The 14701-nt window shown below is 38.2% G+C and overlaps 1 protein-coding gene across 1 annotated transcript; it reads left to right on the plus strand.

Annotated features, from left to right (window-relative positions):
* Nucleotides 1–4048: 4048 nt before the first annotated feature.
* Nucleotides 4049–12290, plus strand: AVPR1A (arginine vasopressin receptor 1A). Its single transcript, XM_009004143.4, has 2 exons — nucleotides 4049–5391; nucleotides 7587–12290. The coding sequence occupies exons 1-2, from the start codon at nucleotides 4422–4424 to the stop codon at nucleotides 7871–7873; spliced, it is 1257 nt and encodes a 418-aa protein (XP_009002391.1). The 5' UTR covers nucleotides 4049–4421; the 3' UTR covers nucleotides 7874–12290.
* The last annotated feature ends 2411 nt before the right edge of the window (nucleotides 12291–14701 follow it).

Genomic DNA, 14701 nt, shown 5'->3' on the forward strand with positions numbered 1-14701 from the left:
TGTTAAAGAAAGAAGAAAGAAACACAAAAAGTGGCTCAACAGTCAAAGACAAGTTTATTTTGGAGAATAAACATGAGAGGGGCTTCTGGCTGATTTTTGGTATTCTCTCTTACAGACTAAGAGTATTTATTGGTTTTAGGGTAAGAAAATTTATCACAGACTTGGAATGTTTCTGTACAGGGGAGAAGTCTATTGCAGGGTTGGACTGTCTCTGGTCAGAGAGGAGGTTACCTTGGGGCTGACATGTCTCTGGTCAGGGAGGGATTTGGAATGTTTCTGGTCAGAGATGTCATTTGTGGTTTATGGTCATGCTGGCCTTAGCCATTAGCCTAATGCCCTTTGGATTTAGGCAGTTTTGTTCAAGGTGAACTTTAAAATGGCAGCGCTTGTCCAAGGTGGTGGTGCTCCTGCTTTGGCACCTTGTCCTGTGACATGTTCATCACCATTCCATGGGGAAAGTAAAAGAACAGGGGTTTCCATGGTGAAATAACCTTGGAAAACATTGATGAACAAGGTTAAGTAAGTTTCTTTTCTGAAATTTCTCAGGTCCTATTTATGTATAAACCACCAGGAGAGGGTGGAATGCATACACAGTATTTCTCCAACGTATTTAACCATGAAAGTGTTCTCATTGCGCATATGTAAAGTGGAAATATGTTGCTTTAATTGGAAGGGAAAATGTTAATGATAAAACAGCAGGTAATATGGAAGATTTACATACCTGAATAAAAGAAAATGTTTTGAACACTGATAAAATTACAGAAATTTAAACAACCATTAATACAATCCTTGTAGTAATAGCATTGTTTTATCACCAAGATTTTACAGATGAAGAATTTGAAACTCAAAGATGAAAACAAAGTCTTACAGCTAGTAAGTGAAGGAAGTAGCTGCTTCCATGAATTGAAGTACTTCTCAAATACCTGGAATTACAAAATGAGAGAAAAGAAGACTGGTAAATGAAAGAGAATGATTATTCCAGGATATGTATGCACAACTTCCTTACATTTTCCATTTTTTCAGCCCTAAAATATGTTAACTGAAATCTACAAAGAGTAAGAGGGAAAAGGTAAGTACTAACAATATATAAAGTAGAAAGAAAATGTGAATTGATCTATGAAAAAGCACAAGACGCCACATAAAAGATTGTCTGTGGTGTTTTCTTTTTCATACTTTAAGACCACAGTTACTTTACTCTTTATGGGGTAACTTTAATAGCAGGTCCAGTGAGGCACATGAGTAGTAAGTCTGTATTGTAATGGTCCTGCTTTCCTTTGCACGTAGAACCAGTTAGATTAAGTCAGAGACATGTTTAAAACTATATGGGTTTAAAAAGGGACTGGTTCTACAATCTGCAGTGAACGTTTTTTTTTTCCTGCTTTCTAGGCCCCATGATAGATGGATGATTGGTAGATAGATAATAATAGATGATAGATAGATGATAGACAGAATGCCCAGATGCATACATATACACATACACCTATATATTAATCACATATACATTTGTTATATATGGGTAATTGGTACTGTTGTCAGTGAACAATAATATCTTGCAAGTGTATCCACCAATGTAACTTGAGAAGTTATTTTTATAAATTGGATATTTGGATATAGTTTCATGATTGGATCAGATTGTCTGATACAGATGATTTTCCTGAGAAGCTACCACTCCATCTCCCAGAATGAGAACATCCAAAGAAATTTTGGTGGGCCTGTATTACAGATTTCCTCTCCTGAAAGAAACCTAAAACCTCAAGTCACAAAATTACTAGGCTGTGGCCAACAGATCACTTTGCAATACTTAGACATTAAGTTCAGTCAACATTCTTTCTCATTAGAAGCACTAATACTGCAATCTGTGCCTTAAAGGAAGGTCATGCCTCTGAGTGAGTGATTATTACCTAACTGCTTGAAGGATATTTCCAGACAGGTGGCCTGGAAACCTTTTACATATTATCCACCATCCTTGAACCCTTTTAATCCTTTGCCTCCTGGATATCTTAGAGAAAATGAACCAACACAACACAGCTTTCAGTTTTTGAGCATTTTCCCCAAACAAAACAGTGTCTACTTGATCTTCCCAATGACCTCATAAACAGGAAAGGCAAGTCCTTTCATTACCATTTTTAAGACACACAGGGCCAGGATTATATAGCCACAGGAAGCAGGACTCCAGATTTCAAGTCCAGCATCTTAACGTGACGACCTTGGTAACTGCATGAATGAACTGGATAGTAAAGTGAAGTTATTACTGAGAACTTTCAATGAATAAAACTTTTGCATTTTGTGCCTACATTTTACAGAGGGTGATATTTTTCTGAGACAATCAAACTTACACCACCGCCGCAATACAGAAACATTCTGACCAACAAAGTCATGCTCCTGACTCTGCAGAGAAGATAACTGCCTAAAGTGCTTCCTTTCTTCCTTTGTAAACTAGCCCGAAAACAGCTCCCCCTTGCCGTATTTCGAGGTATATCCTCACCAAAGTTAACACCGAGCTGAGGGAGATAGGATTTCTGCCTCCCTCTGGCCCTCCAGAGGGGCTCCAGCTGTTCAGAATAAGGAATTCCTGGGTAAGTAAGTGGTGGTATCTCCTCCTGAGGGCCTCTTTTCTCTCTTGATATTTGCTCTTTCTCACTCCTGAACGCTGGAGCCTGGAGGGTTTTTTCTGTCCTTTGCCCTGGACAGTACTGCCTGGGTGACCACTGTCTGGCAGCTGCTCTTTGTCCACCCAAAAAGATGTCCCCACGACTCAGTAGTAACCAGACAGTCCCCAGGGGACTACTACGGCCAAATTTCCGCTATCCCCGCTATGGGAATCAGGCTTTTCCTGCAGAAAACGCCAGGAATCAGACACATGCACACGAATGTTCATTGCAGCACTGTTTACAATAGCAAAGACCTGGAACCAACCCAAATGCCCATCGATGATAGACTGGAATGGGAAAATGTGGCACATATACACCATGCAATATTATGCAGCAATCAAAAACGATGAATTCGTGTTTTTTGTAGGGACATGGATGAATCTGGAGAACATCATTCTCAGCAAACTGACACAAGAACAGAAAATGAAATATCACATATTCTCACTCATAGGCGGGTGATGAAAAATGAGAACACATGGACACAGGGAAGGGAGTACTAAATACTGGGGTCTATTGGGGGGAATAGGGGAGGGACAGCGGGGGGGGGGAGCTGGGGAGGGATAGCCTGAGGAGAAATGCCAAATGTGGGTGAACGGGAGGAAGGCAGCAAAGCACACTGCCATGTGTGTACCTATGCAACTGTCTTGCATGTTCTGCACATGTACCCCAAAACCTAAAATGAAATAAAAAAAATTTTTTAATTAAAAAAAAAAAAAGAAAAGAAAATGCCAGGAATCTAGAGAAAACTCCCTAAGTCCCTAGGCCCCAAGGAGACACTCCGCCACCCCACCCGCTGTGAATACCAGCACAGCAGCCCCTGGGGCTGCAATGTGATAAGTGTGTTCTTCCCGTCGCAAACACAAGGTAACAAACAGCATGCATCAAAGACTATACTAGGAAGAGATAGCCCTTTAGGACGCACCGTTCTTCCTCTGCAGATGGGGAGTGGGGAGGAGCGAGCAGGGAGAAATGTTTGTCCCGGGAAAATTTGCCTCGGGAATAAAATTTGCCAGACTAGCTGCACCAGGATGAGCTCGGTGAGAAGGAAGAAACCCACTTTGGAGGAGGTGAGGTTGAGTGCCAGGTTCAGGGGCAAGAGTTCGCGCACCGGTGCGTGGACAGGAGATTTTCAGGTCCCGCGCTTAGCCTGTTCAAGTCAAATGCATGGTTAAGGAGGCTAGTGAGGGAAGCTTGAGGAAACGACCGTGAGCCCAGAAAAGGCATGACACGTCCCAGATTTGGAAGTCAGGAGCGGGAAGGCGCCACGATCCCGCCTACTGTGCGGAGGAATCGGCAAGTCTCCCAGCTCCACCCCCGCAGCAGTGATGCAAAGAGGACAAACACCGACGTAGGGAGAGGAAAAAAAAAAGAAAAACTCCAGGGAGCGGGGAGTAGGCAACCAGCAGTTTTCCGCCACTAGAGCGAGAGGGACCAAATCCTGAGGAAACAAGCACGGCATAAATACTTGAGTTGGGAACCCAGTGCTTCCAGAAGCTCGGAGCGCACCTTCTCGACTTCGCTAAAGTTGAAAAAAGGCAGAGCAGGGAGAGAGGCCGGCTCACCCTGCTGAGAGCTGCTCCGTGAGCAGGCGGGACGCTGTTCCGGGAGACGCCCGCGGGAGGGTTCGCAGAACCCGGCCAGCGGCAAGCGCGCGAAGGAGGCGAGGACGGTGCTCTCGGGGGCGTGGAGCCCAAGTCCTGCGAGGCGGGGAGGGAGCGGCCCGCGAGAGCTGGGGCTCCGAGGAAGGCGAGTAGGCGCTGCCTAGACAGCATGCGTTTCTCCACCGGCCCGGATGCGGGCCCCTCGGGCAACTCCAGCCCATGGTGGCCTCTGGTCACCGGCGGTGCCAACACGAGCCAGGAGACCGAACCCTTTGGAGAAGGTAATGGCCCGCCAAAAGACGAGCGCAACGAGGAGCTAGCCAAACTGGAGATCGCCGTGCTGGCGGTGACCTTCGCAGTGGCCGTGCTGGGCAACAGCAGTGTGCTGCTGGCGCTGCACCGGACGCCGCGCAAGACTTCCCGCATGCACCTCTTTATCCGACACCTCAGCCTGGCCGACCTGGCCGTCGCCTTCTTCCAGGTGCTGCCGCAGATGTGCTGGGACATCACCTACCGCTTCCGCGGCCCCGACTGGCTGTGCCGCGTGGTGAAGCACCTGCAGGTGTTTGGCATGTTCGCATCGGCCTACATGCTAGTAGTCATGACGGCAGACCGCTACATCGCGGTGTGCCACCCGCTCAAGACTCTGCAACAGCCCGCGCGCCGCTCGCGCCTCATGATAGGGGCCGCCTGGGTGCTGAGCTTCCTGCTGAGCACGCCGCAGTACTTCGTCTTCTCCATGATCGAGGTGAACAATGTCACCAAGGCCCGCGACTGCTGGGCCACCTTCATCCAGCCCTGGGGTCCCCGTGCCTACGTGACCTGGATGACGGGCGGCATCTTCGTGGCGCCCGTGGTCATCTTGGGTACCTGCTACGGCTTCATCTGCTGCAACATCTGGCGCAACGTCCGCGGGAAGACCGCGTCGCGCCAGAACAAGGGCGCAGAGCAAGCGGGTGGTGCCTTCCAAAAGGGGTTCCTGCTCGCGCCTTGTGTCAGTAGCGTGAAGTCCATTTCCCGCGCCAAGATCCGCACGGTGAAGATGACTTTTGTGATCGTGACGGCTTACATCATTTGCTGGGCACCTTTTTTCATCATCCAGATGTGGTCTGTCTGGGATGCGAACTCCATCTGGACCGGTACGTGCCGGGAAAATGGAGGAAAGTGCAGGGATAGATGTGTGTGTGTGTGTGTGTGTGTGTGTGTGTGTGTGTGTGTGTGTGTGTGTAAGAGAGAATATAGCATTTCTTTTCATCGTATCTTCTAGGGCAGTAGTTTTTAAACTTCTGTGTGTACATACAGTCGCACCCTAGAGTAACACTGTTAGGAAAAAGAAAAGCAAATCTCTGGATTCCCCACGCAGACATTCTAATTAAGAATGTTTGGAATAGGGCCCAGGACTCTGCATTTGTAGTGTGCAATGATGCTAAGACCATAATTCCAGAAACTGTGTCTTAGAGTCAGCCAGACAATTACAACGAATAATGACTTTCTGCCAAATCACTAGCTACTGTATTAATACCATTTCAAGTCTATTGGATTCAGGGAAATATTTTTACTGTCACAACTGCTTTTTGTTGGATTGTGAAACGTATTACAATTACTTTTTTAAATGTGTAGAAATGCCTCAGGGGCAAGTATAGAAACAGACATGCTTCTAAGGAAAGCTAGAGAAAGATTCTTTAGAAATTGAGTAATTCCAATTTGGCATTTAGCTAATAATGTTCTTCTCATTATAATCTATTTTTTTCCAAGAATGATTAACGCTTTTTTCTTGGTATTTCAAAGCAGGATTATTGATCATCTAAATTTGTTAGACTGATTTATTAGTCTTTCACCACTAATTTGACCACACGGCTCTATATGTCTCCATATAACTCTTACAGTAATTTACTGGAAATGTTCTCTACACCTACTACTGTGTTTGCTTTTAATTTCTTCCCAAACTAGGAAAACTAACTTCGTGGTGGCTTGCAAAAAATAAATTATTTAATTTTTGCATCTTGAAAATATCTTCTTCTAGTAAAGACAAAAACAAATTTCAATGCTTGTTGAAACTCAAACCAAATAAATTCCAATGGCACAGTTGTTATCAGAATGTTTCTGGTAACAGGAAATAGGTATCTGGGAGTAGCTGTCTACCCTTTCACTTTTTGGAATTGGAGTAGGGGAGGCATGTAATATACTTTGGAAGTTATATTTGCAAATAGAACATTTCCATATGAATTTAACTTAAATATTCTTACAGACTATAATATTAGCGCTAATAAAAAATACAATAGAAACACTTTATTTCTGGTTTACTATCATCTTGCTTGATCTTAGAAGCCTCTTAACATTGCCAATCAAATAAAGAAATTCAGTCCAATTATTGCTTTAGCAGGATTTACACACAAGTAAGAAAAACTTCACCTTTGCATAGATAGGTTGGTGATTTTCATTCTTTGTGAACACCGTCTTACCCATGGCTCCTGATCACCTCTGAAAGCAGCATCTTAGCACAAAGTATAATTAAATAATAACCTGTAATTGTTTTCTGGCATAAAAAGAGTAAGAAGATCCAAGCTTATATGTAATAATCAAGGAAAAGTTGGTGTTTATTGTTATTTTTAGAAAAGGTATATTATCAACACAGTAGCTCCACTATGAAAGGTTATACTATTTGTGCAGTTTTCCAGTGCTAATTATCATAAAATATTTTAGAATCTTATTGGAATTTTCTAATTCTGCTGTTCATCTTAATATAATTTGTTTGAACCACAATTACAGATGGCTTTCTTTTCAAATCAAACCAAATTTCTAACCAAAAAATAACAACTAAAGCTTATACCATCCAGGGACTTCTGTACAGTTTTCACATTACAAGGATATTTAAAACTACTAAATTTGATCCCTAATGCCATATTTTTTCCTGAGTTATTAGGATAAATATAATTTAGTATACATAGTTATTACGGACCCTTAAAATTTCATTAAAATTGTAGCCATTCCGTAACTTCTGTGTTCATTAGCACAGTTTGAGTATAGAAGATACAGATTTTTAAAAATGAATTATTTAATAGATGAAACCTCTGAAAATTTCCATTTATTATATTTAAATATTTTGATAGTGTTTTAAAAATACTTGCATTAATTTTAAGGTGTCTTGCTTACAAAAATATTTTATAGTCAAGCAATTTTCAAACATTCCCAGTCTCCCTGATTGATAAATGAAATAGTTCATTTTCTATGCTAATCTAAAATGTTTTCCTTTTTAATTCGTTAATAGAAAAATGAGTTCATCCAGGGCTCAGTTACTTACATTACATAATTTCCCTTTATATTTTTTATGCAGAATCGGAAAACCCTACCATCACCATCACTGCATTACTGGCTTCCTTGAATAGCTGCTGCAATCCCTGGATATACATGTTTTTTAGTGGCCATCTCCTTCAAGACTGTATTCAAAGCTTCCTGTGCTGCCAAAACTTGAAGGAAAAATTCAACAAAGAAGACACTGACAGTACGAGCAGGAAACAGACTTTTTACTCTAACTACCGAAGCCCAACAAACAGTACAGTTACATGGAAGGACTCACCTAAATCTTCCAGGTCCATCAAATTCATTCCTGTTTCAACTTGAGTCTTGAGTTCATGCAACTTGACTCTTGTGATTGACTTTTAGACCCATTAGATGAATTGAGCTAGAAATCACAAGAAAAAATGTACTTTATTGATACAACCATAAATCAATTCATTGGGAACAAGACTGTATTTCTAGTTGCATTTTCACCTTCCTACCAAAAAGTATATATTATTTTATACGGAATATTAATGAAAACATGCTGTACTAAAAAGTACAGGTCTAATTCCTGGAAATACACAGAAGTTATATTTTTAAAGGAAAAAGTATAACCACCCTAGCGTTATATTTTGTTATTGGTTTCTTTTATTTTCATTTCTAATGTAAATAAGACTTGATGGGTTTAAAAGTCATATAATGTATGGCACCGCTTCTGAACAAAAAGAGCTCATCATCAGCCTTAGTATTTAGAGAAAACGTCAGAGAAATTATGTTTTCATCCAATAAAATTAAGTTGTGCATCAGAAAATGCAGCCTTAAACGGTGTCCTGAAGATGAGTTGGCACCTCCAAGAGACACAAGTACCTAGGGCATAATGAGCAGGAGGTGGCCAGTGCAGAATGAATGGGGAAAGGTCTGTTAGAAACTATCAATTACCCTGCGTTTCAAAATGGTAACTTTGCAACTGGCCACGCCCTTCTTTCGGTTCTTCACATATTATTGGTCAAGGAAAGCACAATTACTAAGATGCTGAAGGTGAAAAGAAATGTTGTTGACTGGCCAAAAATATCTTTTTTCCCCTATTGTGAGGTTGATTTATAGTCAGATTTGTATGAGGTAAGCCAGATTTTATTAAAGAATAGAAAACGATTGCTTAAGGTACTCTGTAGACTTTATCTTGAACTTGGTAAACATACGATGATCAGTGTTATAAGGGTATCCTGTGCTATGTTGGATATGAACAAGATCATCTTCATGTTTGGTGAATTCAGATTCATAGTATGAGTATCCTAAAGAGTGACTCAGGATGTAAAGTGTCCTCACATATTTAATTAAAACTAGCTTTGTCTTTCCAATCTCTCAGTCATCTAACACTTGCAAAGCAGAGATGAGACAGGGTTCGAACATGAGTGACAGATGGAAAGAGAACTGTTCTGTGCCCAGACTGGCTTCTTCCTCCATTATTAAATGCTTGACTTTAGGCACGTTTCTTAAACACATGTAAAGCCTCTGTTTTTGTTTTTTTTTTTTGTTTGTTTGTTTGTTTGTTTTACAGTGCAGTTGATAACACTTACCTCACAGGGTTGTTGTGAAGACTAAATAAAACCAAATATGTAAAAAGAGCTTCAAAAATAGTAAAGTACTATACACATGCTAGCTTTTATTATAGCCTTGGGATCTCCAAAATTGCACAGATGTATTCCAGTTTATTTTTCATTAACTAGAATTGGTTCATTTCATGACTGGCATATACAATTCTAAAATTTAAATATAGATCTGCTGATTCACTGGACAGCATTTCCAGTGACCACTCAGCTTGACTTCTCCTGCCTGACTAAAATTTTCCAATTTAAAGATAGAACTTGCTTTTCTTTGAATGCAGGTAGATCAAAGCCAGCTATGAGCATCATTTTTTCTTCATTTTTAAAGGGATCAATTATACCACTTTGGCTGTTATTACATTTCTTATTAATGAAACTCAGTGGTTTTTTTTTTTTCTAGCTACTTTGTCTGGTTTCTTCTTCTTAGAGATCATGCAATGATTTGAGGATACATCATAAATATTTTGCATCCCTGAGAGGAAGTAATAGTTGCTTTTAATAGTGTTATTGACTTTCTTTTTTTAACTTTGTAGATAAGAAAATCGGAACTGGAAGGCACCGTAAAAACCTAAAAGCAAAATCTTCGCTCCTCTTCATTCTCCTGCCTTTCAAAATTCTCAGCCCTTTGGCTCCCTGTATTGATACGCCTTAAAAAAAAGTTTCCAAATGCTTTATAGAGGTTAGCCCCCTAGGTTTTCAAATTCTTCTCTTCAAAAATAACAAGTCTGTCTTTTAAAGGGTACTGTCCAATATAAGCCATCAACTAAATTAATTATTATTTGAATTAGAGCAGTATTTCAGTAACCCAACACTCTAAGACTGTGAGTGCTTTTGACAACTCTTTGATAGTTCAAAAACTAAAGCCTTTTGGTTTGGAACTAAGATGAACCCATTTTTTTTCTAAATTCATTTCCAAAGTAAGAACCTCAGAACCTATAGACCCTGCTTCAAAGTGTTGATATGTACCCCTAAGCAAAACAATTCAATTTCAATGTTATTTCTGAGAACAGCTCTCAAATAAAGTTCATATCAATCTACCCAGCTGTATTTTCTCCCTTTAAACGTATTGAGAGGTGAGATAGAGAAAATGGGCTGGAGAGACATGAGATCTGGGTGCTAGTTCTGCACCAGGCAAATACATGGTTTTATTCTCTGCGGTTTAGGCTGAGAAGTTTCATCTGTCTCGTTGCTAAATTTTCTCAGTGTTATGCACCCAGAAATGGAATTCACATATCTCAAAACAATATTTCAAATATGAAGGAAACTACCTGCCTATCTATTTCAGAAGAAGGGAAACTGAAAAAGTATTCTGGGAAGGGAAGTTTTCCTTTTCTTGACCAAAGAGAAGACCTGAGATATTATGCCAAAATGACAGCTTACAGTCAAGAAAAAATGTGGTGCAGTACCTTATTTTATTTTTCACAGTTAGCAGTGGGAAGATCCTGCAAGAACACAATTTTAATGCCTCTATGTGATTATTAGGAATGTTATACATAAAAAGTATCCATAAATAGAGGGAAACTAGTCTATTGGGCATTTGATGAATATTAACTGATGATGGTAAAGAAACAATTTAGAGTGCATTATTAAGTGCTTAATGGGTTAATTTTGGAGTGTATATTGTAAGGTGTAAAACTACTAGGCTTTTATTTTGAAATTTCATTTGGAATACAGTTGTGAAGGAAATTAGTGAAATTCTTGAGTTAATTATATACTTGTTCTATATATAGAATTTCCATCATCTTCCAAGAAGTCTTATGCCATGATTGAGGGAAGGGTGTTGTTTTAGAGAAAAAATACTAAGCAGTCTTAATGATACATAGGTCTGACAAGCTTACTACAGTTTCTAAAATGGACAACCGCTAACGATTAAGAAACACACTTTCATCTGTTATTACACACGTGAAAAAACCCAATTAAGTTAAAGTTTGATGTCTTTCAGACTCTGAAGCCTATATTTTTGTAACTTAATTGGACTTTTGGAGTGTTAAATTATGGCTTCAGAGTTTGACTCTACCTAAAATATAGTTAGACGCCAATTAGGGAGAAATCAAACCTAACCCTTCATGCCAAATATCAGACATTAGACAAACCCATGTTAATTGGAGCCCTATGGATATTTGCATTGGAGGCAATAGCTTTATTTAGAGTAAGCCCAGGACAGGACTGTCTGGGATGCTAGTTCTGGAAGTGTAGAAGCAGCCACTGTATCCCTGCCCACCCCTTCCATGAACCCTTTTGGTACCACTCAGTGTCATTGGCAACATTTGGAATCATAAGTAACAGAGGAGCTGAAGTAGTAGGTCCTTTTCTTCATTAGAGAATGACTGTTGATTAGAATTGGACCTCAGCCAATTTGAGCCAAAATTTAAGAACTATTCAGAAGAAAGTTTTTTTTTTTTGAGTGCCTAAGACAGTGTAAATAGTTCAAATCATACAAATTGTATGGTTCCATTGTATGCATAAGCATCTTAAGAATATTGTTTTAACATAATTATTAGGCATACTAAATTACAATAAATGAAAATGTATATGTGACCTGTAGTATGTCACATATTATTATGGCTAAATATTAAATACCCTTTTTTATGTATTTGTGTATGTATATACCCACATTTTTACATTGATTTATATTCTAAATAATAATTAAAGTATTATAGAATGAATAAAATATTTTTGTGTTCCAGGGTTAAATTATTAATAACAAATTCAGGAGAGAAAATCTGAGGATAAATTTGATATAAATACCAGAATAATCATTATTAATATAAAACAGTATTTTCACACTGAAGGTAGTTGTCTTCATACTACAGAATTTCTGACTTAAATATATTCTATAATGCTTTAATTCATTACCATAACAAATGAACTAAGAATTAATGTTACATCTTAGTATTCCATTTTTTGGAACTGTTTTTCAAATGTTCTATATCTCCTTGATTATTATGCTATGTAAAATAATTTCAGTGTGTTCTTCCAGGGCCAATTGAATGATTCTTATTTTGAGTGGGTGTTAAAATGTTTTGTGATAATATCTAATATTTGGTCCTTTACAGAAAAAAATGGCTTGTGGTACTATTTGAAATAACTAGTGTATTTTTTCCTTAATTTTACTGTGTGTTGGCTTGTTTCTATAAATAAAAATAAGTTTTGGATTTGTTTGAAAATATTATTTTACAACTTAGTTTGATAATGAAATGTATTTCAAGTTAATTATATTGACTTTGAAAAACTAGAGACTGGTTTTACAGTTGGTAGTTATTGATAGATTGGTATTCGAGCACAAAAATATTTGTGCTTTAGTGACGATAGCAAGAATAAGTGAAACTTTGTAACTGCCCTTTCAATAAATTATAATTAAGGAATCAAATCAATTTTGTTATAGTCTGTATTTAGACAACCAAAATGATTGAGGTTAGCTGAGGTCATGTTTTCAGCCCTAAAAAACATCATCTATGTGCATTTATTTCTTGACGTTGGTAAGACTGACTTCTAGGGCCTAAAGAGTAAAAATATTTCCATTTAATAGTCTTCAAAATTAGAATTTTTTTCCCAGTAGACTAATGTATTTAAATTATATTAACTTTATAACTTATGTTGTCTAACTTTTTTTTCCTTTTACAAGTCGAATCTTAATAGCATGAACTAAAAGGTTTATTTTGGGTTTGGCTTAAACCATAGAAGCAGGGAATGCCCAGAATGGAAGAAAAAGAATTTAAAATATCTATTTTAAAATACCACTGTTATTTTAAAAGATTTATAATTTTATAATTTCCTAAAAATAAACAATATTTCTACCAAACCACATTTTCACAAAGTCCTATGAATCAGGTAAAACTAAAATAATAGTTTCACTGTACAGCAGAAGAGACCTGTAAAGAAATTCATAAAGAAATATTTTTAGTACCAGTCATATAAAAGATATTCAATTAATGGAATTAACGTAGATATTCTAAATACATGTATATATACACAGACACACACATATGTATATAGTAATCTATATGTGGTGTTATAAAATATCATGAATGTATATAATACAAAGCTTTAATTACAAGAAGCAGTAATGTATGCTGACAAAAGTACCACAGGAGAGAACCAGGAGCTCTGGTGTTTTTACCATCTGGAGGTGAATGATCTTAGGAAAGTCACTCTAATACATCTGGGTGCCTAAGTAATATTATCTTGGTTGAAAAAAAAAAAGATTTACAGATTCAAGACCAAACTTAAAATAATCCTAATAGAAAGACTTTGTCACCACCACAGTAATGGACACTTGTACTTAGGCACAACACAGTGGGATTTCAGTAGAACTTAAAGTATACGCTTATAACCCCCGACCCCTGCCAGAAAATCCAGCTTTTATGGTTCACCAAAGCATCCACGTTTTTACACAACTGCATCCCATAAGCTTCTGTCACATAAATTGCTGTAGCCTGAAAGGATGTCCCTACACTGTAACTCTCTGTGCTTACTCTTGCTTTTACTTTTCAAATAAAGTACTTTTATCTCATTCACTGTGCAAAGTTCGTGCCTATCCTTAGATCTTAAAGCAATCTTGAGGGTTATTATGAATTCATGTTTCTGTTGTTCGCCAATCCACAGCTCATTAGCCTACTTCTCATGACTACTTTTTCTTCACTAGTTCCCTGACCATTTTTCTGCCTTGTGTAATGAGGTTTCCCTGAAGGTTAGAGGGTCATGTGAGAGCTTAGATTATGCATCCAAAGAGACAGGGATTCATATTCACTATGCTAAAGTCCATGTACATCCCTTCTAAGGGGGATTAGTCTCCTATCATCCTTCTCTTTATAAACTTGCTGGCTGCCATCTTGCTTAGGTTTCCTCTCTTCACCAAGACCCCAAAACTTTGGTTTTCCTTCTGCCAGAAAGGAACATTTCTCCCACATTCTTAGGTAGACGGATTTAGCCTTTTGTTGTCTAAAATACTCTTACTTGGACCATGTATTTCAAAACAGTGCATTGTCTTTAAGATGTTTTTCCTAAGCAAAAGAGTCATTCTCATCCAAAAAGGCATGTTGCCTTTTTCCTAGATCAAAGAGTTCTACCTACATTGAGCTTTTAAAGTACCATTTAAAAAAATTATTTTATGTTAGTTGTGAAACATATATAAGGGTACCTAAATAATTCAGATTTTTGCCCTTTTTATGTATCTGTGCAAATCTCATACAGTTGTTATTTCTTCATGTTGAACTGCCCTCCATTCCCATAGGCACAAGTAACAAGATCATCTCAAGATAGTCTATCAGATATACATCCCATAGTACTTTAAATGGAAACCAATCTCAGGTGACTGGTTTTTCTATTTCTTCTTAATTATTGTATGTATTGTTCATGTTGATATGCAAATTCTGTAACATTTATTTCCACACAGTCAAGCACAAGCAAATGCAGAGGTGAATGTGTTACATTGTATTAATAATATCCACTGTGACCTTAATGTCCTAGTCCAGATTGTTACCTCAGCTTACCTAATTATATTTTATTACATTTCAGTGTCATGTAAGATAGATTCAACAACATCTGTATGATATTTTAAAACAAA

The sequence above is a fragment of the Callithrix jacchus genome, chromosome 9 (assembly GCF_049354715.1).
Source record: "Callithrix jacchus isolate 240 chromosome 9, calJac240_pri, whole genome shotgun sequence".
Lineage (NCBI taxonomy): Eukaryota > Metazoa > Chordata > Mammalia > Primates > Cebidae > Callithrix > Callithrix jacchus.